Raw genomic sequence first — 21,620 nt, 5'->3', positions numbered from 1 at the left:
TGCTATATACTATATATTGATGCATATACATATATCTAAACATATATATGCATATATAAACGCATGCATATAGACATATATGTATAGATCAACATGCACACATATATGTGTATGTGGGGACAGAGACTCATTAGAGTAAATTGGCCATAATCTCAAAATTTTCCTGTCTTCATCTACTGCATGCTGGGATTAAAGGCACACATGTGCTAGCAAACCTGGCTTACTGTATTTTAAATTTACTTACTCACTTAATTAAATAGGGATGCTTAAATGTAGTATTTCTCTAATAATACTTCTAGAAAAGAAAAATGCTCATGAAAATTAAAATATTTTTTAAAATATCTATTGATTTAATAGTGAAATGATTTTTACAAAATAGTTTCTGCTGTTCAGGCATGATAGTTAGAGGACATACACACATTAAGATACTCAAGCTATCTTATTGAGTATTCAGCTTTACCTTCTGTAGGCAGTGCCTTTTAGTCTATAGTACTTAGGGTTTCAAAAGTGAAGAACATTATGTACATGCCATGGCCCTCAGATGTGCACACCAGTGGCAACTCTGAGATCAGCTGATTACACTGACAATAGAGAAGCTGTTCATGAAGGTGCATTAGACCCAATTCTGAATGGACCAGTGCAATTAGTCCTGATGCCTCAAGCAGCACTGAAGACTTTGGCAAGAAGACAAAAAGACCCAGGTCCCTGTGTACAGGCTTAGGACTTTATAATAACTCCTTCAATGGAGGACATACTTGAGTGTTGAAGGAGCTGCGGGCTGCTTTCCTGCCACCCAGCTCCCGGCCACCTGGCTAGCTTATGCCCCGAAATAACAACACACAAATTGTATTCATTTAAACACTGCCTGGCCCATTTCTATTAATGTATGTAGCACCGAGGTGCGCTTACCGGGAAGATTCTAGCCTACGTCCATCCTGGGTTGGAGCTTCATTGTGTCTGCCCCAGAGAGGAGAGGAAATGGCGTCTACCTGAGATGTCTTACCTCACTTCCTCTTCCTCCCAGCATTCTGTTCTGTTTACTCCACCTACCTAATTTTCTGTCCTATCAGGGCCAAAGCAGTTTCTTTATTTAACCAATGACCTTCCTCCATCACTTGAGAAATAGGGATCACACTTGAGATTAAAAAACAAAAGATGAAAAAAGAACAAAAGATGAATTTTTGCACTAATATAAAGACCTGAGTTCCAGTCCCTAATACACATTTGAAAAGAAAACAGTGTATGGTGTCAAGGGTTTATAATCTTAGCTCTGGAGAAGCAAAGACAAAAGGCTCTATAGAACTCTGTGGCCAGCTAGTACTGTAAATTGGTAAGCTCCAGACTCAGTCTCAAAGCTACGGGGGAGGCCAAGACACAAGATATCAGCCTATGACCTCAACATATGTTTGCACACATGTACATATGCACATGTATGAGTATGTACATATACTATACATAAAAATAAATATAAAAACTGAAGAATTTGAAGAATATTGCTGGAAATATAGACTAGTGTTGGAGAACTTGCCTAACCTACCATATGCCCTGGGTTAGACCATGATCACGGACAATAAAGTTTTGGAGAATAACAGATCACCATTCCCACTGTGATCAATAAATAACACAAGGATATGAAGGACAGTTTAAAAATGAAAAACAACTAAATTTTGACTTTAAAAGCTCACTAAAAAATGTTTAATGCCAGAGGGGCTCACTTGTTAATGCTTTGGTTCAATTCCCAGCCATGATTAATTGTTGATTTCACAACAATGCATAAGCTTATCACATGTCTATATACTTCCACTTTCTTCCGAAAAATGGAGTCATCACTAACTCTTATCTCTCCCAAAAAAGTGCTGTGAAGACTGATAGTAAAAAGGTATAACTGAATTAGTCTACACATTCTTTACCAACAGGATGTGGTCTGTAGATGATAGACGCCACTGCCATCATAATTGCTACTCTCTGCTGATACAACCTCAGGAAAAAAGATCTTGCAATTAGAATCAACGGTAGAGAGGAATTAGAGTAGGCGGGCAGCAATGTCTGCAGAGAGAAATATGGCTGCTGCATGAAGCTCTCTCTCTCCTTGTTGCCCAGCTCCATGAGTTGGCCGCTCTGCACATGTGTTGGGCATGGCTGTGGTGGTGATGAGTCATGCAGAGCAGGACACAGCAGATAACGAGGCCTCACTCCTGAGGCAGCTCCAGGAACAGTGGTTATTTTACCATCAGCAGCATCCTGGTAGGGAGGGGTGAAGCCACTTTCTTCCCATCGTCATAGTTACTGTGCCATCATGGTTACTGGCTCAGTTTCCCCAACAAGGAGAGAACCTAGGCTCAGTCTGTGGAAGCTATCCACAGGGCTACTGTCACGCGGCACACTGCTTCCTCAACTTACTCTCATGTGTCTGCACCACGCTGCAGCTGAGGACACAGGACACAAGCTGACACTCCTTTAATCTGAACTGTCCTTGGGATCATTTTCCTAGAGAATTGCTAACTAAAGAGACGGGCTGGTAGCAAATGAGGGAGGAGTCGAATATAGTGGAAGTATGAGAGCCCATTCCTGAGAAAGGAATACACCTTTGGTGTGTAGTGGAGCAGAATAGACCCTTTAGCATGTGTGTATGTGTGTGTGTGTGTGTGTGTGTGTAGGTACTCTTGTGTCATAATGCACATGTGGACATCAGAGGACAATTTTTTCAGATTTCTTTACTAACCGTGTGTGTGTGTGTGTGTGTGCATATGTGCATGTGTGTCTACATGTGAGTGCAGGTACCTGTGGAGGCTACAAGGGAGTGCCAGATTCCCTAGTGCTGGAGTTATGGGAGTTGTGAGCCATGGGGGTGCTGGAAACTGAAGTCAGGTCCTCTGAAAGTATGTCCTCTTAACCAGTGAGCCATTTCTCCAGCCTGCAGAGGACAACCTTTGGGAGTCACTGTTCCCCTTCTGTCATGAGTTCTGGGGACTGAGTTCAGTTATCACGCTTGCACACAAGTGATTTTACTTACTGAGCCATCTAGCTGGGACCCGGACTCTGGTCTTTTGATATTCTCAAGTATTTTCCCTTAGTCTGATCCTCATCCCCATCCCTAACCAAAACTCCACTTTAATTTCTGGCATGACCATTCTCCTGGCCATCCAAAGACCACACTGAAGCCTATTTGTTATCTTTTATAACCCCCTTTCCCTAAAATCAGATTCCATGACATATTCCTGTGTAATCATTTCTGTGCTCCTGTCATTTGCCACCAGCCTGGGCCAGATCTTACTTCATCGTAGCACAATGCCAGCACAGCCACCGTCTTCTGTGGTTTTTCTTCAATCCATCCAAACCTGAAGTACCACACTGTTCTTTCTCAAATATTACTTCATCTTGTCACACCTCTCCTTGGGCTCATTGTGCCCAATAGCTTGCTTTCTTTTGCTTGAAGTCTGGACCTCTCCTTATGACTTCCTTAGTACTATACTATGGCCCAAGTGACACTCGAGTTTTACTTTTCAAATTGCACAGCCACTCCACTGCCTCCACATCCCTCCCAGTGAAGTGAAACTGAAAATCCAATTAGAAACTTTTGCTCTCGTGCCATTAGGCTGACCATCCTAATTCATCACATTTTGACTATGAAGAGTAAACAGGGAACAGACACATGCTTGCAGGGCTAAGACTCCTTATGAGGCCCAGGGTGATGTGGGAAAGTGGCCCTGGGCTTGATATGCCATCCATTCCTACTACACTTTATGAAGCATCTTGAGAAATTATGACGGGAAAGGAATACCATACCTGCCACAAAATACTTTCAGCCAGTAAGGAGATAGTTACAAATTGTCATGACAATAGAGTGCAGAGTAAAGAAGGATGCTCAAAAGGGCCTCGTTCTTTTATGGCAAGCATGCGACCCTGGGGGGCAGGCATTGGAAACTATTACCTTCATTTTCCAGATGACAAAACTTGCTTGCCTTCCTGAGAGTGTAAGAGGCTTGTTTATTGTTACAAAGCTAATAATTAGCAGATTAGGGTCTGCTAGTCGGGTGATCTTTTTAATGTGTCGCTCTGACTACAACCAGCAGGGCCTTGGCTCAATGAAGCATGCTTGGGAACCCTGTTGAATGGGCTTGGGGCTGTGAGGCCTCCCTGGCAAGTGGCACTTAACTCAGGAAGGAAAGAATCTGAGAGATTTCAATCACAAAAGAAAGTGGAGAAGGGAAGAGGGAAGGATATTCTAGAAATAAAGAGACAGTGTGAGCAAAGTTACAAAGCCAAACAGGAGGAGCAAACCAAGTGCAAGATTGCTTGCTGAGTGAGGATACCTCCCTCCTCCCCCTGAAAGACTGAGATAAAGGAGGAGGTGAGGCCAGAGTGTTCCCTCTCTGATAAGCAGGCTCCACCCAGAGGCCAACAGAACACATTTGGGGACAGAGGGATAGAGTGGAAGGGGTGCCCCTTCTCCAGGGCCACAAGGACTGGAGTGGGGGCAAAAGAGAGGTCATTTTCAGCGGCTTTAGATACAGCACCTGGAGGAGAACCAGGGAGGATTCTGGGAGCCAGAAAGAAGCCACAGACAGATGGCAAGAGTCCTGAAGAAACCTCCAGCTTCTGGAGCCAGAGCCTAGGGTGAGGGTTAGGGTGGCTAGGTACAAATATCCTATCCCCACAACACACACTGCAAAGCGGGGAATATGGAGCTTCCAGAATAGAAAGGAAAGGAAAGGCAGGTGATGGTGGGAGGTGGGGAAGGTTGAACACCTAGGGAAGAAGGTTTGTTCTGTGGCGACTTCCTTGAGATGAAAATGTGGGTAGGGTGAGTATCACTGTGGCTTAACAAACCTATCTTTAACATGCCCTTCCTTTCTGAACCAGCTTCTCTCTCCTCTTGCCTCCTCCATTGGCTTCAGGAGGAGGACAAAAGTGGGAAGAGCTCATGGGACAGAGTCAGACCAGTAGAATGGGATGTCCGTGGAGCCAGGAGGTAAGTGGCCTCTCTGATGACACTGGAGTCATTCTCTCCAAAGTCCTACACATCCTGTTTGATCCTTTTTCACGGAATTGTTCTTGCATGGACTAGAGGTCTAAAGAGAGCTGTTTCTTAGAACGAATAAGCAGAATTACTCCCTTATAAAGGGATGCTGGGAGGGGGGCAGAGAAAAATGTAGAGCTCAATAAAAAATCAATAATAAAAAAGGAAAGCCTGGCGGTGGTGGCGCACACCTTTAATCCCAGCACTTGGGAGGCAGAGGCAGGCGGATCTCTGTGAGTTCGAGGCCAGCCTGGTCTACAAGAGCTAGTTCCTGGACAGGCACCAAAGCTACATAGAGAAACCCAAGAGTTGATTGATAGAACACTTTGGATCGGACTCCCATTAACGAAGTCCAAAAGACACCCATTATACATGATTGCCAAAGTGACTATTTCTCGCAGGCAGCGGGGTGGATTTGCTTGATATGACTGTCTCCGTGTTGAGTAATCCTCCACGAGAGCCCTGGAACAACCCTAGCTAGTTTCCTTGCATAGTTTCCCAACAAACCACAAATGAAACAGAGTAGTCCATAGCCTCTGGCTCTGAATATGTTCCTAATTCTTTGATGCTAGCTTAAAGCCAACCAAACTTTAAGGATTAAGCATGCCCCCTCTTTCCAACCCAAATCACTGATCCAGCTGCTANGCACACCTTTAATCCCAGCACTTGGGAGGCAGAGGCAGGCGGATCTCTGTGAGTTCGAGGCCAGCCTGGTCTACAAGAGCTAGTTCCAGGACAGGCTCCAAAGCCACAGAGAAACCCTGCCTCAAAAAACCATAATAATAATAATAATAATAATAATAATAATAGATGCTAACACTATCTTCTCTCTCTGCCCCCTTCCCCTCATCTTGCTATCTCTGTCCCTCCCAAATTTATCTCATTTGTTTTCCTCTTGGTTCTCCCCTCACCCACTAGAGTTCTTCAGGTGAGGGGCTTCCCACTGAATGGAGCAGACAGTGGACAAGATCCAGACGAGTGCTACTAGCTGTCCTGATCTGTGGCCTGCTCCTTGGGTCTTCTGTGCTTTGGGTGTACATCTTCCGGAACTGTGGTCCTCGTAAGGAGATCCTGGAACACCCCTGACCTAGGCATCCCTCTCTCACATGCCCTGGTTCTGATCCCTGAGGCTCCTGCCCCGTGACTTCCTTGCCCCTACCCTCGTGGTCCCTGAGGGTCTAGACTGCTTTTGCCCTGAATCTCACCACAGGACACCGTTCAGGACATTTCCTTCTTAACTCGTCCCTCTTCAGTTCCTCGCTAGACATCCTTTGCCAGCCCCTTGGGAAGGCCCTTATTCGGTTTGCTCTTCTCTAGCTCTGAGCTTTTGTTTCACAGGTCCTTGTAAGACGCGTGTGTGTTTGGATCTCCTGGCCCATTACCTGGCCTCTGGAAACAGAAGTGTAGACCCCTGCACTGACTTTTTCAGCTTTGTCTGTGCAAAAGCCAATGGGACCAGTAACTCTGTTCAGACTCTTACAGACAAGAACAAGAGCCAGCTGTGGAAACTACTGGGTGAGGACACAGGTTGGCCTACTTTCTGGGCAAGTAGATAGCAGAGTCTCAAGTGATCTTGATAGCATTAAATTCTGCAGAACTTCCTTCTTGTTCCTCTACTCTGCCCAACATTCTCCTTTATTCCCATCCCATTTATTCTTAGTCTTTTTTGTTTTCTTCTCTTTCTTTTCTTTCTTGTTTCCCTTTCTACATCTTCTCTATTGTTCTCATCATCTTTTTTGTCTGCACTCTCTCCATTCTTATCTTGTGGTCAAGCTGAACCCCTAAAAACTGGGAGCTCCCTTCACTTATCTACACTTTATCCTCTTCTATATCATTGTGGAGAAGTTTCCTGAATATTCCTATACATTTCCTTCCCCTGTTTGCCCCTATTCCATTATCCACCCATTCAATTTTTTCATGTTTCTTTCCTAGAGACCCCCAGGTCCTGGCACCTAAGATCTGGGGAGGAAAAAGCCTTCCAATTTTATAACTCCTGTATGGACACAGGCGCCATTGAATCTGCAGGGGCAGGTCCCCTCCAACAAGTTATTGAAGAGGTGAGAAAAACTGGGGTGTCAACATTTCTGAGTAATTCATATGACCAATGCTTGCTTGAGGACTGCCCTGATTTTCTAGAATGCAGGTCTCTTTCTCAGGGAGTCCGAGTTCTAGGAGGGAGACAGAAATGAAAATACTCTCTGAAGAATCAAGACTCAGAGTGAGAATAGTGATAAGCAGAGGCTTAGAGGGAGCAATGGGATCAGAAACTTGGAGCTAGTGGCTGTGAGAAAAAAGAAGGAGAGATTTATACATCTGGGGTCAGCTCTCATGGGTCCCTATATTCAGTTCTGTCTCTCTTCTTCCTAGCTTGGTGGCTGGAACGTCTCCGGCAACTGGACTTCCTTAGACTTTAACCGAACTCTGAGGCTTCTGATGAGTCAGTATGGCCACTTCCCGTTCTTCAGAGCCTACCTGCGACCTCATCTAGCCCCTCCGCACACACCAGTCATCCAGGTGAGGGATAAACTGGCAAAACCACAGCTGCACCTGAGTCTGTCTCGAGGCTATCATTGCTCAGAAAAGAGATTTCAGGCTGGGAGATAAGACATTTGTGAAAAGTAGGGAACAGTCCTATATTAAGGGAAAATTAGTACTACAAGGATCAGAGCTACTAGGTGTGACTGGGAAAAGGTGTATCAGGGCCAGCTCTGAAGAACAGAGCACTTTTAACCTTCCTTATTGAAAATATGGATTTCTCCTGGACCTCTTTAGTAGTCTTGTCATTCTATCTCCAGAATTGCCCTTTTCTTATTTACTCTTTATTTTCCCAAGGCAGCTTTCTAAATTTAAGAGCTAAGAGCCTGTCATTTTAATAGATCACCCAGTCATCAAGATACAGGCCCTAATCTTTAGCAAAGCATTGCAAGTTTGTGATCTAACCCCTACGCTTATCTCCTGTTACATTCCGTCTCCCCTTTACACTCTACGCTCTGCTGACTCACACGTAATGCCAAAAATATTCTTCTTCTCTTTGCATATGCTGCTTCCTTGCCTGTAACAATCCTAGAAGACTCCTACATGTTTCAGATGTTAGCTTTGAGAGTCTCTTTCAGTATGTCTTTCCCAACACACTAGTTACGATTTGGGTGAGGTCCCTCTGTATCCGTTAAATGCTCTCAGCATCTAATATCTGAAAGACTGTGGCCTCAACAAACTAGAGTTCTCAGCAACCGGTGGCCACTACTAGGTGTTTGTAAATAAATAAATAATGGAGCTATCACTGATGTAAGTACTGGAGTGAGGATTGGAGTTGTCTCTGAATCTCACAACTTCATAAAGGGTGATTATTCAAGAAGACATGATAACCATTATAGGAATTCTAAGATTCTAATTTAACACACAGATTTATGTGCTTAGCTGTTATGGTTTGGTTGGATTAGCTAAGACCAGAAATGCTTAAAGGCAGATTTGGAGAGGAGGACATCAATGGAGACTTGGAGCATAGCTAGCATGAAGCTATAAGACACAATAAAAGGGTTTCAGTGAAATTCTGAGCTAGCGGAAGTATTTGGAATGATGGGACTTCTGCTTTCTGCACAAGGTCAGTGAAAAACTAGCCTGGAGGTTGTGCAAGACTGAAAATATGAAACCAGGCCAGAAACTGTTGTTGGCCCAGTCAAGAAGAATTGATAACTATTAACTTATGATAAAAAAGAGGAGCTACTGAGTTCTTTCAGAGGCCACTATGTTTCTGTGTAGAGATCAAGAATAATCAGTTTTGGAGGCAACCTGAAACAGCTGAGGAGTCTAATTTAACATAGTTGAGTTTGCTCGATTAGAGCAAAAATGGAAACTAAGAACTGAGCTTTAGAACATGGTCGGCCTTAACACATTGTTGATGATCCCAGAGACTTTCCAAGGTTAAAAATTAAAAGAGGAGACGCAGGAAGCAACGAGTCACATTATCAGCTCCAGTCTAAATAGTCTCTTGAATAAGCTTAGGTAGAAAGAAGAGATGACAGCGGAGCCCTTAAGCAAGAGGAACGGAAGAGTGCAAGGGATCATGGAGATAGAAGACGGGCCACTATGGGTGGGATCACAAGGGAAAGGGGAGAAGGTAGAGAACGAAAGTACAGATTCCAGGCATTCCCTCACATGCAGAGTAGAGTACTGGAAGACACCATTGAAAACTGCAGCCAGTCACAAATTTTTTCTAAGAATGGACAGAGATTGTAATTAGACTTCAAGGGGACAATAAAGAAATTAAAACAATGGGCAAAGATGCCTTTTTCTCTCTAAGCTTTGGACATAAAATGCAATAAAAGGTTAGTTAAAAGATTATTTTCAAGATGAAAGAAAAGTATAGAGGTAAGAGTGGGAGAGGGGTATTGAAATTAGAAGAGAGAAAGGAGAGCATGAACACAAAGATTCTCCGAATCAAAGTACATTGGGACCTGGGCACTTGACTGGAGTGCCAAGTTCAACAGATCCCCTACATACAGTATCAATGTAAATGGTACTTCAACCTGAACACTTTTTTAAAACATATGTTAATGCAGCATCTATATGAACAAACTATCAAATTTTCATTTATTTGTAATTCTAACAATATTTTTTTTCAAAATTGGTCAAAACTATTATGGTTCTTTGAAAAAACATTATAATTTTAAAACAGAATAAAATACAGTGTGGAATTTGGTGCTAGGGATTGAATCCAAGGCATCATCTGTGAGAAGCAAGTACTCTACTGGAGAATCATGCTGCAATCTCCTAACGTGGAACTTATTTTAAAAAATTCATGACAAGCAAAGTTTTGATGTTTTATTCATGATGGATCTTTCTGCATTAATTTTGTTTTAGAAGTATGTATTAAAATGTGCATCTTGTTACTGAGTTTGAGTACTTCTTAATTAGTGCACCTGACATGGGTGTCTCTCATCCTTGTCTCTAGATCTACACTGGCACAAAGAGTAGCTTCCTCTAAACAAATCTGTGTGTTGCTCTGTTGCTGAGAAGGTCAGCGTTTACTTGCATAGACTTTCCCCACAGTCCCTGTCTTTCTTTGTAGACTCTTTTCTCTCTCTCATTTCCTTCTCCTCAATTCCCCATCCCGCATGGGCCCTCCCCGACCTTCCCATGCCTACACTCTCCATCCCCTATGCTCCTACTTCTCTCCAGCCTCTCTTGTGTCCAGATAGACCAGCCGGAGTTCGACATTCTTCTCCAGAAAGAGCAGGAACAGAAGATCTATGCCCAGGTAAGATTCCACACAACATGCCCCCTCCACTCCCAGGCGAAAGACTTCTAGCTTCGGTGACTAAAGTTCCCCTCTCCAGATCCTGCGGGAACAGTTGACTTACCTGAATCGGCTGGGAACTTTACTGGGAGGCAACCCCCAGAAAGTGCAGCAACATGCCGCCTGGTTCATCTACTTTACCTCACGGCTGTTCCAGTTTCTGAGACCACTAGAGCAGCAGGAGGCACAAGACAAGCTCTTCCACGTGGTTACGATTAATGAACTGCAGGTGCCTAGAACTGAGCTCTTGAGGACTTGATGCTTGATGGCCTCTCAAAAACATTCTGTTTTATTTTCATCCTCCTTACACCCTTAATTTCTTTACTTTAAAAAAAAAAAATGCATGCATCTATTATGTGGGCTGCTGGTGTGTATATGGAAGCCAGAGAACAATTCTCAGGAGTTGAATTTTTGCCTTCCATCATATGGGCTGGGCGATTGAACTCAGGTGGTCAGGCTTTGTGACAAGTACCTTTAACCACTGAACCATCTTATTGGGCCATTACTTCTTTTCATTTCTGTTTTGCTGTAACTCTAGTCTTCTTCAATCCTTCTTCTAGCGAGCCCCTCCCTCTTCTTTCCCTCTCTGTCCTGTTCCTTTTGTTGTGCTTTCCTTCTAACAACTTTGTGTCTTTTCTCAAGGAAATGGCTCCTGCCATCGACTGGCTGTCCTGCTTGCAAGCAACCTTCACACCGATGTCCTTGAATCCCGACCAGACCCTCGTGGTCCGCGACCTAGACTACTTGAGAAACATGTCACAGCTGGTAGAAGAAGAGCTGCTGACAAACAGGTTCGCCCAGGCTGAGTTGGACAGATATTGGGCATGGCAGGAGAGTGAGAACACAAAGATTTCAAGGACATCTTGAGTGAGAGGTGTCTGCTACATGGGGGGGGGGAGGGCGGCAGAGAAGGGAAGAGTGGGCAGCAAAAAGAAAACATAAAAACCACGAACTATGTAAGGCTTTGGAATGTGAGGACCAAGTGATGCATGAAATGCAGGACACAGGGGTGAGACAAGGTGAAGCGTCTGCCAGGAATGCAGCATCGACCTTTAAGGAGCTCCCATTACCTATAGGTAATGCCTGAACATCCAACTCTGAAAGGCATGAACCCAGCTCTTCTGTGTAGTATCTCAGGGGTGACATTGTCTAGACATCCTTTAGAGGGGAGGCAAAGCAGCAAACATGGATCTCTGCCGTTTTCTAAGTGTGCCTGGAAAGACAGATGCCAGCAGGACCAAGGCAATCCACAACCCAGCTTGGTCATATGTAGCAATCTGTCTTTAGGTGAGCTGAGGTTTCCCGGTTGTGTAAGTAATTGAATCCAGTCCTTCCTCTCCCTGTAACTTCACAAGGCAACATCTTAACTTGATTCCTCTGTCACCTCCAAGTCAAATCAAGAAATACTGGTCTTGATGTTTGTGCTTATATGGCTGTTGTTCTTTGCAAATATAGAGGACAGGGCTGCGTACAGATAAACCAAGGTGATTTGCTGATTCGGATCTTCATTTGGGCATGTTTAGGTTGACAATTGTGTCTCCACAGGGACATGATACAGAGCTACATGATCTTGGGGCTGGTGGATACCCTCTCTCCAGCCCTGGACAGTAAATTCAGGGAAGCACGCAGAGAACTGAGACAGAAACTAAGAGAACTAAAAGAACGACCACCCCTGGTAAGGAGAGAAGGTGACATCTTTTCTATATTGGGGCATATATTGATTTATTTCCAGAGGGAAAAAAAGGTACAGGAAGAGAACTCCCACCTTGTAGAATTAGACAGGTTTAGAAGGCAGATTCTATTTAGAACCAAGACACCACCTGGCTACTTCAGTGGCATTTGACTGAACATTAGCGTTTCAATATTAAAGTGAAATTAAGAAGAACCCTTCCCCTGCCATAACTCTTGAACAAGGGCTGTTTTCCTGAACTCTTTGGTTTGAAGACCTGGACCTAAAGCTTTAGATTTATCCTCATGAATGATATTTGCCACACAGTGGCCATCTAGAAGAGTCCATGTTTGGTCTTTAAATGTGCATCACAGAATTCATCTCTCACCCAGTGAAATTTGGGGGCGGGGCTACAAATGGACTTGGTTAGTTAGATCTTCATATATCTGAGGAGAAGGGTGGATACGAAATGTGTAGAACCAACCAACCAGTCAGAGGCATTATCTGAGATACACAGATATGCCTCAGAGAATTCCCTGACATCCTCTGTCAGACCAATTCAAATGTCAGTGGAGAAGTCTAAAGCACTGGGCACCTGCTCACCTTACTGAAGACCTCAGTTTATGATCTTGAGGAAAAATACTTTTTTTTTCTTGTAAATTTGTGGGCAATTTCTACACCTTAAGAAAATCTTTAAGAATATTTATTCAGTGCTGGGGAGATGGCTCAGTAGCTAAAATGCTTGCCTCTCAAGGGTAAGAACTTGAGTTTGAAAACCCAGTTTGATGAAAATAGCAGTAGTGGTGCCTGTAACCCCAGAGTATCTGTAGTAAGATGAAATGGAGATAGAACTCCCTGGACATTCAGGACTCGGTAGCTTAGTGTATACAATGGCAAAACAAAACAAAACAAAAAACCCTGTCTCAAACAAAATGGAAACGGGGGATTAACACCTAACATTGTCTTCTGAACTCTACACATGCAAACATGACAACTAATACACATTCTCCCTTTCCCCCACATCCCCAAATTTATAAAGGGAAATGTCCTCATAGAGACTGAAGTGTAGCCGTTGTTTATTTATGATCTATAGAAGCCTAGATAATTTCCTTTATTGGCTCAATCCTCAGTTTTTTATGAGGTAACACAAATATTGTTATATGTTTGCGTTTACTCACCTTTTGTTTTTTTAAAGACAGAGTCTCACTGTTCAGTTCTGGCTGTCCCGGAACTCACTCTGTAGATCATGCTGGCTCAGCTCACAGAGATCTGCCCGCCTCTGCCTCCTGAGTGCTGGGATTAAAGGTGTGTGCCACTACACCCAGCACATTTTATGTTTATTTTAGAGATGGAGCAATGAATACATTAATCTGAAGGAAGCTGGCTATGGTATAAGTTAGAACAGGGATCTTCTCTGGCTGTCTGGTTTCAAGGTCAGTTTGTTTCTTCATTGTGCCTTAGACCATTCTCCTTTAGGATGGTCCCTCAAGTGTGGGACAGATTCACAAGAAGCTACTTAGGCAGCCTATCTCTTGATCAGATGAAGTAGAGCATAACACCGACTGCAAACTTCCTGGCAAAAACAGATTCCTGTAAATGCCGGCACTGTGGCATGAGGTCATGTCTTGGAAGGCATAAACATGTCAACACAGAGATTCATGCTTAAAGAATGTGGAAGGCTTACAAATCCCGTAATCACCATCCTTTTCATTGGTGGTATATAATTGCAAAATGTGTATCATGTTCTGCCAGCAAATAGTCACATGATGACCTTGGAGAAGCTGCTTTGACATTCAGAACAGTTCAAAAAGTGACAGCATCTGGCTACAAAGTCCTTGCCGGGCAGCAGTGAACACCAATGCTCCCGGGCCTTTAGTTCCCGTTTCCCAGATTTGCAAACAGGTGTGAGAATGAGAAATGACTTCCCCAAGACCGCACTACTCTTAAATGAAGAAACAGGCTCCAAAATAAATCTGGTTGGCTCAAGAATCTGTATTTTTAACACACCGGGCAGAATTGAGAAATATGTGGGTGCTACAGCATTGGGTTAGCAAACTCTTCTTTAAAAGGCAAGATAGCTAAGTATATTTGGTTTTACATTCCATATGGTTTATGATGCTAACACTCGACTATTGTAGTGGCTCAAAAGACAGAGCTCAGCTCATAAAGAACACAGTTTAGACAATAGATACCCTTGGTGACTCCTAGAGCAAGGTGATTGGAGAGGGTCTGAGTATCAGGAGGAACCCATAGGAGCAGGAAAAACTGAAGCATTGTTTAGAGAAAAGACATTGCCTGGCCTTATGTCACAAGAGCAAAGCATGAATCAGACTGGCTAAAAACTGGCCTAGTATGTAGGGTCCTCCTCATGACTCTGGTTGAGAAGAAACAGTGGGACTTTGCATGCAAGATTGGACCTACTGCTACTGCTGATGTTTCTCTTGGGTGTTTGAGAACGGAATCAGCAAATGGGAGAACACTAAGGTGGAAATCAGAGAACAGAGGGTCTGGCAGGTTACTGTAAAGATACTTGCTTTTCTTTTCATGAAATGGGACATTTATAAAATTTATCTGTTTATATTTTAAAAGAGCATGTTTCGAAATAAGCAATGGAATTTTCTGGTTTGTGATTTAAGAGACAACATCGAGTCAGAGGCAATACCAGATTCTGGGATTGATTTTTAGTTCCAGACAATGGTTATTAAATGAAGACCTCTGACCCCTCTGAGAAATTCTAATGTATGCTCTTAGTTTGAAGTACCAGTGTCATATCTGACCCTTTTTGTTTGTTGGTTTTGAGTACATGGTCAATGGAGATGTCTATTAAACCAGGTATTTCTTTTATGAAACTTGTGAAGCTGGATTTGGGGCAATGAAAACAAGAGTTCACATTTGTGCCTATGCAATGAGAGCTATTTATATTCAGCCCATCATCCCAATTTATTTAGACATTTTAAAATTTGTTTAACAAGTCATTTCAGTTGTCTTTTTTCTTGGCTCTTGGGTCATCTGCAATTTTTCTCAATGTTTCTTAATCCAGAATACTATTAATATCTTGTTAGGAAAGCATTAAGTCATGCTTTATTTAGCTATACATTCATCTATTCCACTTATGTGATATTTTTGTTGTTTTTTATTTATTTTTTATTTTTGTCTTAGAACTTGTAGTCTTCCTGCCTCAGCCTCTCAACTGTAGGATTACAGATGTTTGCCACTAACTATGGCATGGGGGATATGTGACAATATTTGTTGAGTACTAACTATAAAAATTGTTTCTTTGGATGCCCATTATGTAGCAGTAAATGAAATAGACAAGTATTGCTGCCTTGGGATATTTTTAGTTCAGTAAAAAGAGATAATAAACTATATTGCTGGGTGATGTTAGGAAGAAAAGCAAAACATTAAAAAAAGAGAAAGAGCAGTTATGATTATCAGTAGGCAGGCCAGAAAAGGCCAAATTATCTGTGGGTCATTCTCACAACATTTAGTTATGATACAATCAGACAGTCCCCTCACATTGCCCCATCATTCCACAATTTCTTCATCTCATTTAGTATGGTGTGATTTGTGATTTGACCAGATTCTTTCCTGATATTAAGATAATGCCACCAGAGTGGCAATAGAATTTACAGAGTAGTGCCAGTGTAATTTAGAATAAACAGGGTGCTTTTAAGGAACTATGTCATCCGATCTTCAAATCTGAGAGGAAGGTAGAGCAGGCATTGCTCTTGTTTGTACAGTTGGTCTACCTGAAGCACCTAGATTTAAGTTAGTAGTTCACATTAGTAAATTCTGGATACTGTGTTTAAGGACTGTATGGTAGATGTCTTTAAGGACAGATTTAGTTTACCGACAGATTTCATAGATATTTGAAGTAATTTACATTTAAAAATTAGGAGGTGGTATTCTAATAGATACACATGTGTGCATTTGTGTAAGCAAGCAGTCCTGGACCAAGCCTCATTTCTGCTTGGTTCACTCTCCAGTTTAGTGCATCCCCTCTGTGTCCTGTGCTTCTGATATGTGACTCTGTTAATTATTGCAAAGCCCTTATCTGTGCTTTTAGGGGACTCTTATCTGTGTGTGTAGCTCCTAGTCTATCTTGCACCCCAGTTTAATGAATCCTTTAAATAGATACATTTTTATTATTTTGACATTTTTGTTCCTCGGGGACCCTACCCTGACCTTTGATAGTCACACATTATTTTCCATGCCTTCAAAAAATATTCCTTTAACAATTCATTAGAGAATTTTATCTAGAAGTTCTTACATACTTTTGGGCTCTTTCTTGTTTTCTATCATTTCTGCATATTGTCATTTATGGTTGGTAGGAGATGTATGCACCCATTTTCACTGCCCTAAAATGAATCCACTGAGGTTGATTATCTTGGGTCTGGAGTATTTTTCTCATCCTTTATATTGCAGAGCTCTTTCCCTCCTCTATTCCCACATTCTCTGTAATGCTCAGGCACTTCCCACCCTTCCCTGTCTGGAGAGATGGGTAGGATTCTAGTCTGAGCAATGTGCTTGGTACTTAGTATTTTGCTTTCACCTCTTCTAGAAGCAAACTATCACTTAAAGCCCGCATTTACTGCTTTGTAGAATTTTACACGAACACACACACACACACACACACACACACACACACTTTGAGATTGGGCATAGATTAGGTAAAGAAAGAGAGTTTCTCCTTTCAGTTTATAGTTTAAAAATAGGGGTCTTAGAGGAAAGAGGGTGTGGACTATTTTGGTGGTGGGCTCGGGCCCAGGTGGGATACTCCTCCTCACCTTCTCAAGAGTCTTTTGTTTCTCAGAGGAATGCCTCACAGAGGTCTTGCTTTCATACCAATAGGCAACAAGTATGGGTCCTGAAGGAGAAAGGAAAGCCTTTTCTTTCTGCTGAACAACAATGGGCATGGGCATTGCCTGAGAAAAACGACAAATGAAAATGTGTGTTTGTGATTGTTGTTGTCTACATGTATAGTGTATGCATGTATGTATTGGAAATGCTCATATGTGCACAGATAGAGCCTGAGGTTGACACTAGGTATCTTTTATCCATCTCCACCTTTAGTTTTTGAGGCAGTGTGTCTCACAGAACCTAAAACTCATTGATTCAGATATAATGGATGGAAGTCTATTAGTTTCAGGAGTCTGTTTTTCTCTACCCCACCCAAGGGATGAACCTCCATGCCTGACTTTTTATGTGGATTAATCAAGTCCTTACATTTGTGTGGCAGACACTCTAATGCCCGAGTCATCTCCCCATTCCTGGGACACAAAAATTAAAAAAAAAAAACCATCAAAGAGAACATCCTTTGAGATGAAGGTCTATGCAAGATTGGTGTTGGGATGTGATTAAAGCAGACGTCTGGCCAGGTCTCACTCACTCCAGTGTGTTTTTGCAGCCAGCCTACCCACGATGGATGAAGTGTGTGGAAGACACAGGAACCTTCTTTGAGCCTACCTTGGCAGCACTGTTTGTTCAGGAAGCCTTTGGCCCCAGCATCCAAAGTGCTGTATGTGAGAGCCTTTCCCTGTCTACAACCCTCCACCCTTCCACCCAACACACCTTGCCCTGCTTCTATAGAGTGTGTCCTTGTTTGTGGTGCACAAGGAAGGAACCAGGCAGAAAAGAAATTCAACTAAGAGGGAACTCAGAGACTTACTCAGTCTCTTGGGCAAGTCCAGTTTAGCCACAGGACACAAGTAACCACAGTATGAATTAACTCGAACACCTTCCTGGACTTTCCTGGTATTGTGTTTCTTCAACCATAAAAAATATCTAACTCCTTGACCTTTAAGGCTCCTCCCTGTTTGTATAAGAGTTTTGAACAACACTTGATATACCAGGAGATCAGGATTATGTAATTTCACAGAGGGCAAATGAGTAACTTCTGAATAAGTGGCGGACTTGGTGAGAAGGGGACTTGTGAGCATTTTACGTTTAATAGTTTTAAACTGACATTATTTTCCTAGTTTAATAGGAGAGGGGAATGAGCCAAGAGTAACTGAACAAGTTACTTAGTGTCATGGAGACACCAAATACCAGTCAGCATTTGAACTCAGTCTGAAGCCAGAGTCATTTCTGATATTGTCACCCAAGTCCTTCCACCAACAAAGAATGTATATAAGACAGTGAGCATTTGAGAAATGAGGAATATGGCTCACACTCTGTGGCTCTGAAGACTCCAATCTGCTGAGAAGCCAAGGAATGTAGGAAATAGGAAATATGTCTTAAGTGGGAGGGCATGAACACAAAGGCCTTGAAGCCAAGATGGAAACAGTAGCTTCCCATGCCCTCTGCTGAGAGAGTTTTCTGTCCCTCAGGAAAAGTACCCATCAATCTCAGATATCCAGATGGTCCCTTCTTGAGGCAGCCAACTCATAACCTTCTCTGTGCTTGGCACTGCCTTTGTAGCCCCACAATCTTCATGCCCTGGGTATTTGTGGTACTCTGAGAAATAGACTCTTTTGTGAGCTCTTTCCCTTTCTCTAGCAGCTTCTGGAGCCTAGTAGGCTCTTTAGGGCCAAGATCTCTTTACACACTACAGCAGGACCAGGGCTCAGACTGACCCTAATACCACTTTCCTTTTCCTGACCTCATCTTCACAGGCCATGGAATTATTTGCTGAGATCAAGGATGCTGTAATTATACGCCTCAAAAAACTTTCCTGGATAAGTGAGGAGACGCTGAAAGAGGCCCTGAACAAGGTAAGTCCAGGAGTACAGGCCACTTTGGGACTATTTAAGAGACAGTTGATCACTGGATTAAGAGATGGGATGGAGGAGAGAGAAAGGGGCAGACAGTGCAAATGTGGGTGACAGAGTTCATGGTTCTTGAGGGTTTCTGAGGGTATTCTGGTTGCTTACAAACTTTCGTTTCTCTTTCCAGCTCACCAAGCTGCAGGTGGAGATGGGGGCCCCCAAACAGGACTTGAAGCCTGAGCTAGCCAAAGAGGAATACAGTGATGTGGGTCTTTGTTCCTTTCAGTGCCCCTTATGTCCTTGACTTCTGACTTCTCTGACCCAACTGCAAAGCAATCCATTTTCTATGGGCAATTCTGAGCCAGCCTCCTCTTTGCCCTGGTGCTGAAGGGATCTTATAGACAAAACAAAATGGAATTTTCTAGGATATATATATATATATATATATATATATATATATATGCATGCATGTACACACATGCATTCTGTGATGTCTATGTTTATCTCCATGATGATGCATGTCAACTTTGTCCCAACATAAGGTGATATCACAGGGTGGTTTTTGCTAAATGTGATTGCATGCTTATCAGGGCTTTCATGTTTAGGTTTAAATGTGCCCAGTTCCCTCCTTTTGTATTCATCTTGGTGCATCTAAACGACCTGCTGCCTCTTTCCCAGATACAACTTGGTCCTAACTTCCTTCAGTCTTTCCTGAGCTGTGCACGATCCCTCCAGGGCAGAAATGTGCGGCACTTCTTGCAGCCTTTTCCCTCCCACAGGTATGAGAATAGACACCCCATCCCAGAGATGGGCTTAGAGCAGTGACAACAGTCACAGAGTTCATGACCATGGTTGGGAGAGACTGCATGTGGCCTTGCAAAGACAGTAGATGATGGAGCTGTGCTTGCATTCACTCTCCACACAGATGGACGGGCTCTCCCTGGGGAGTCAATGCCTACTATTCAGTATCTGACCACGTGGTGGTCTTCCCAGCTGGCCTGCTTCAACCTCCGTTCTTCCACCCTGGCTACCCCAGGTATGGACCATTCTCGGAAGGTGAGTCTTTTGGTAGGGGATCTCAAGGGGGATGAATAGGTTGTTAGGATGGGTAAGACGTAAGACTTGGAGATGGAAAATGGCAATAAATATTTTTGAAGGTTTCTCAAAGTAAAAGAAGACTTTATCTCCCTTAGAGCCGTGAACTTTGGCGCTGCTGGTAGCATCATGGCCCATGAGCTCTTGCGTATCTTCTACCAGCTCTGTGAGTAATGATTCATTGGGAGGCAGGACCACAGCAATCACTAGGGAGGATATCAAAGGAAGCCTGAGGGAAGAGGAAGGTTATACAAAGGCTCCACAGGGACCAGTCTGAGGAATGATCCATGTTCCTGGAGCCAGGTATCCCTCATGCTCCACTGATTTTTATAGTTTTTTTTTTCTCTTGTTCCATTTTCAACAGTACTCCCTGGGGGCTGCCCAGCCTGTGACGCCCATGTCCTACAGGAAGCGCTTCTGTGCCTGGAGCGCCATTATGCTGCCTTCTCCTTACCCAAAATGGCCCCCTTCAATGGTTCTCACACACTCCTGGAAAATGCTGGAGATATAGGAGGCCTGGCCATTGCATTCCAGGTGTGCCAAGGTCCCTGTCCTTCTGTTCTCCTTCCACTATCCCTCATGAAAACATAGTTGCATAGCTTTCTGCCCTTCACATTCCCACTGAACAGATGGCAACTTGGGACCCCCTTCCTACTCTGTAGATCCCCCACCTTCTAGAACAACTGTAGGTCTTCTGGTAAGTACTCTTTCTTCTTCCCTCAGACCAGTAGAGTAGTATATAGGTAGATAAGGCAGCTTAGGAACTTGTTGGGGTACTAGGCTATGTAACTGGCATCAGACTTCTGAGTGCCTACAGATCTGAAGCCTGACAGGAATTTCTATCCCATGCCCATATCTAGGCATACAGCAAGAGGATAGCAGAGCACAGCGGAGAGATGACCTTGCCCACCCTGGACCTCAGCCCCTATCAGCTCTTCTTCCAAAGCTATGCCCAGGTGAACAGCTGCCATTTCCCTCTACACTGAATTCATATCAGTTCAGGACCCTGTCACTGATGCAAAAAGGATGCTTGTCCCTTGCTACACTGCTCCATACTCACAAGCAGGCTGTCATGGATCCCCACTTGTCCTTGTCTCTCTTTAACATAAACCTGTTGTTCCTTCCTTTCTCATGCTTCAGAAATACAGACCACTTTGAAGGAGCCAATGACAGCCTAGACATATGACCACACTGCTCAGAGACCTCAGTCCTGGGACTAGTTTCCAAACTGGTATCACTCCTTTTAGGACTTTGTGCTCTGCCATCAGCATGGCCCACACTTCTTCAACACACCAATGACTCCCTTACAAAACTCCACTACTAACCCCCACCCACTTCAGCCCCTTCTAAATGGTAACATTATACAGCCAAGCTTCTTCTACATGGCTAGTGCCATCCTGATGGATTTACAAATAGTAAGTTCTCCATGTGGCTCCTGAGTACCCTTGCCCTTCTTCTTCTTGTTCTGTATACTGATCTCCTAGCCCTTGTATCCAGTCTCTTCCTATAATCCTGAGACTTTCTCTCCTCCTTACCATTCTTTGACCCTCTTCCTCTTCAGGTGATGTGTGGAGAGTCGAGCTCACAAGACCCTCAGGACATTTACAGCCCTCCCAGTCTTCGAGTCCATGGACCCCTCAGCAACACCGCAGCCTTTGCCAAACATTTCCGTTGCCCACGTGGTACTCTTCTGAACCCCTCTGCCCGCTGTAAACTCTGGTAACATGGCTACCAAAGAAATTGATGCAGATGCACCAGCACCTGGCCCCACCTTTGAAGTAAAAAAAAAAAAAAAACCAAAAGTCTTTTTTTCTTTTTGTTCCAAAATTAAAA

At 43.4% G+C, this 21,620-nt stretch overlaps 1 protein-coding gene across 1 annotated transcript; it reads left to right on the top strand.

Moving 5' to 3' along the window:
• Positions 1-4,399: 4,399 nt before the first annotated feature.
• Positions 4,400-21,552, top strand: Kel (Kell metallo-endopeptidase (Kell blood group)). Its single transcript, XM_050147983.1, has 19 exons — positions 4,400-4,617; positions 4,864-4,972; positions 5,939-6,080; positions 6,359-6,535; positions 6,953-7,077; positions 7,388-7,534; positions 10,215-10,277; positions 10,357-10,545; positions 10,959-11,107; positions 11,862-11,991; positions 17,393-17,503; positions 18,600-18,698; positions 18,880-18,957; positions 19,371-19,471; positions 19,618-19,728; positions 19,886-19,953; positions 20,152-20,321; positions 20,648-20,743; positions 21,349-21,552. The coding sequence occupies exons 2-19, from the start codon at positions 4,925-4,927 to the stop codon at positions 21,508-21,510; spliced, it is 2,166 nt and encodes a 721-aa protein (XP_050003940.1). The 5' UTR covers positions 4,400-4,617; positions 4,864-4,924; the 3' UTR covers positions 21,511-21,552.
• The last annotated feature ends 68 nt before the right edge of the window (positions 21,553-21,620 follow it).

The sequence above is a fragment of the Alexandromys fortis genome, unplaced genomic scaffold (genome assembly GCF_014885135.2).
Source record: "Alexandromys fortis isolate MF-2015 unplaced genomic scaffold, M_Fortis_MF-2015_v1.1 scaffold_57, whole genome shotgun sequence".
In the NCBI taxonomy this organism is placed as follows: Eukaryota; Metazoa; Chordata; class Mammalia; order Rodentia; family Cricetidae; genus Alexandromys; species Alexandromys fortis.
Note: the sequence above shows the minus strand (reverse complement) of the source record. Positions and strands in the feature narration are given on the sequence as shown.

Excerpts from the sequence above, each read along its gene's own strand:
- Kel (XM_050147983.1), top strand. The coding sequence starts at position 4,925 with ATGGGACAGAGTCAGACCAGTAGAATGGGATGTCCGTGGAGCCAGGAG. Across the intron at positions 7,535-10,214 it reads CGCACACACCAGTCATCCAG|ATAGACCAGCCGGAGTTCGA; the intron begins GTGAGGGATAAA and ends TCTTGTGTCCAG. Across the intron at positions 19,729-19,885 it reads TTCCACCCTGGCTACCCCAG|AGCCGTGAACTTTGGCGCTG; the intron begins GTATGGACCATT and ends TATCTCCCTTAG.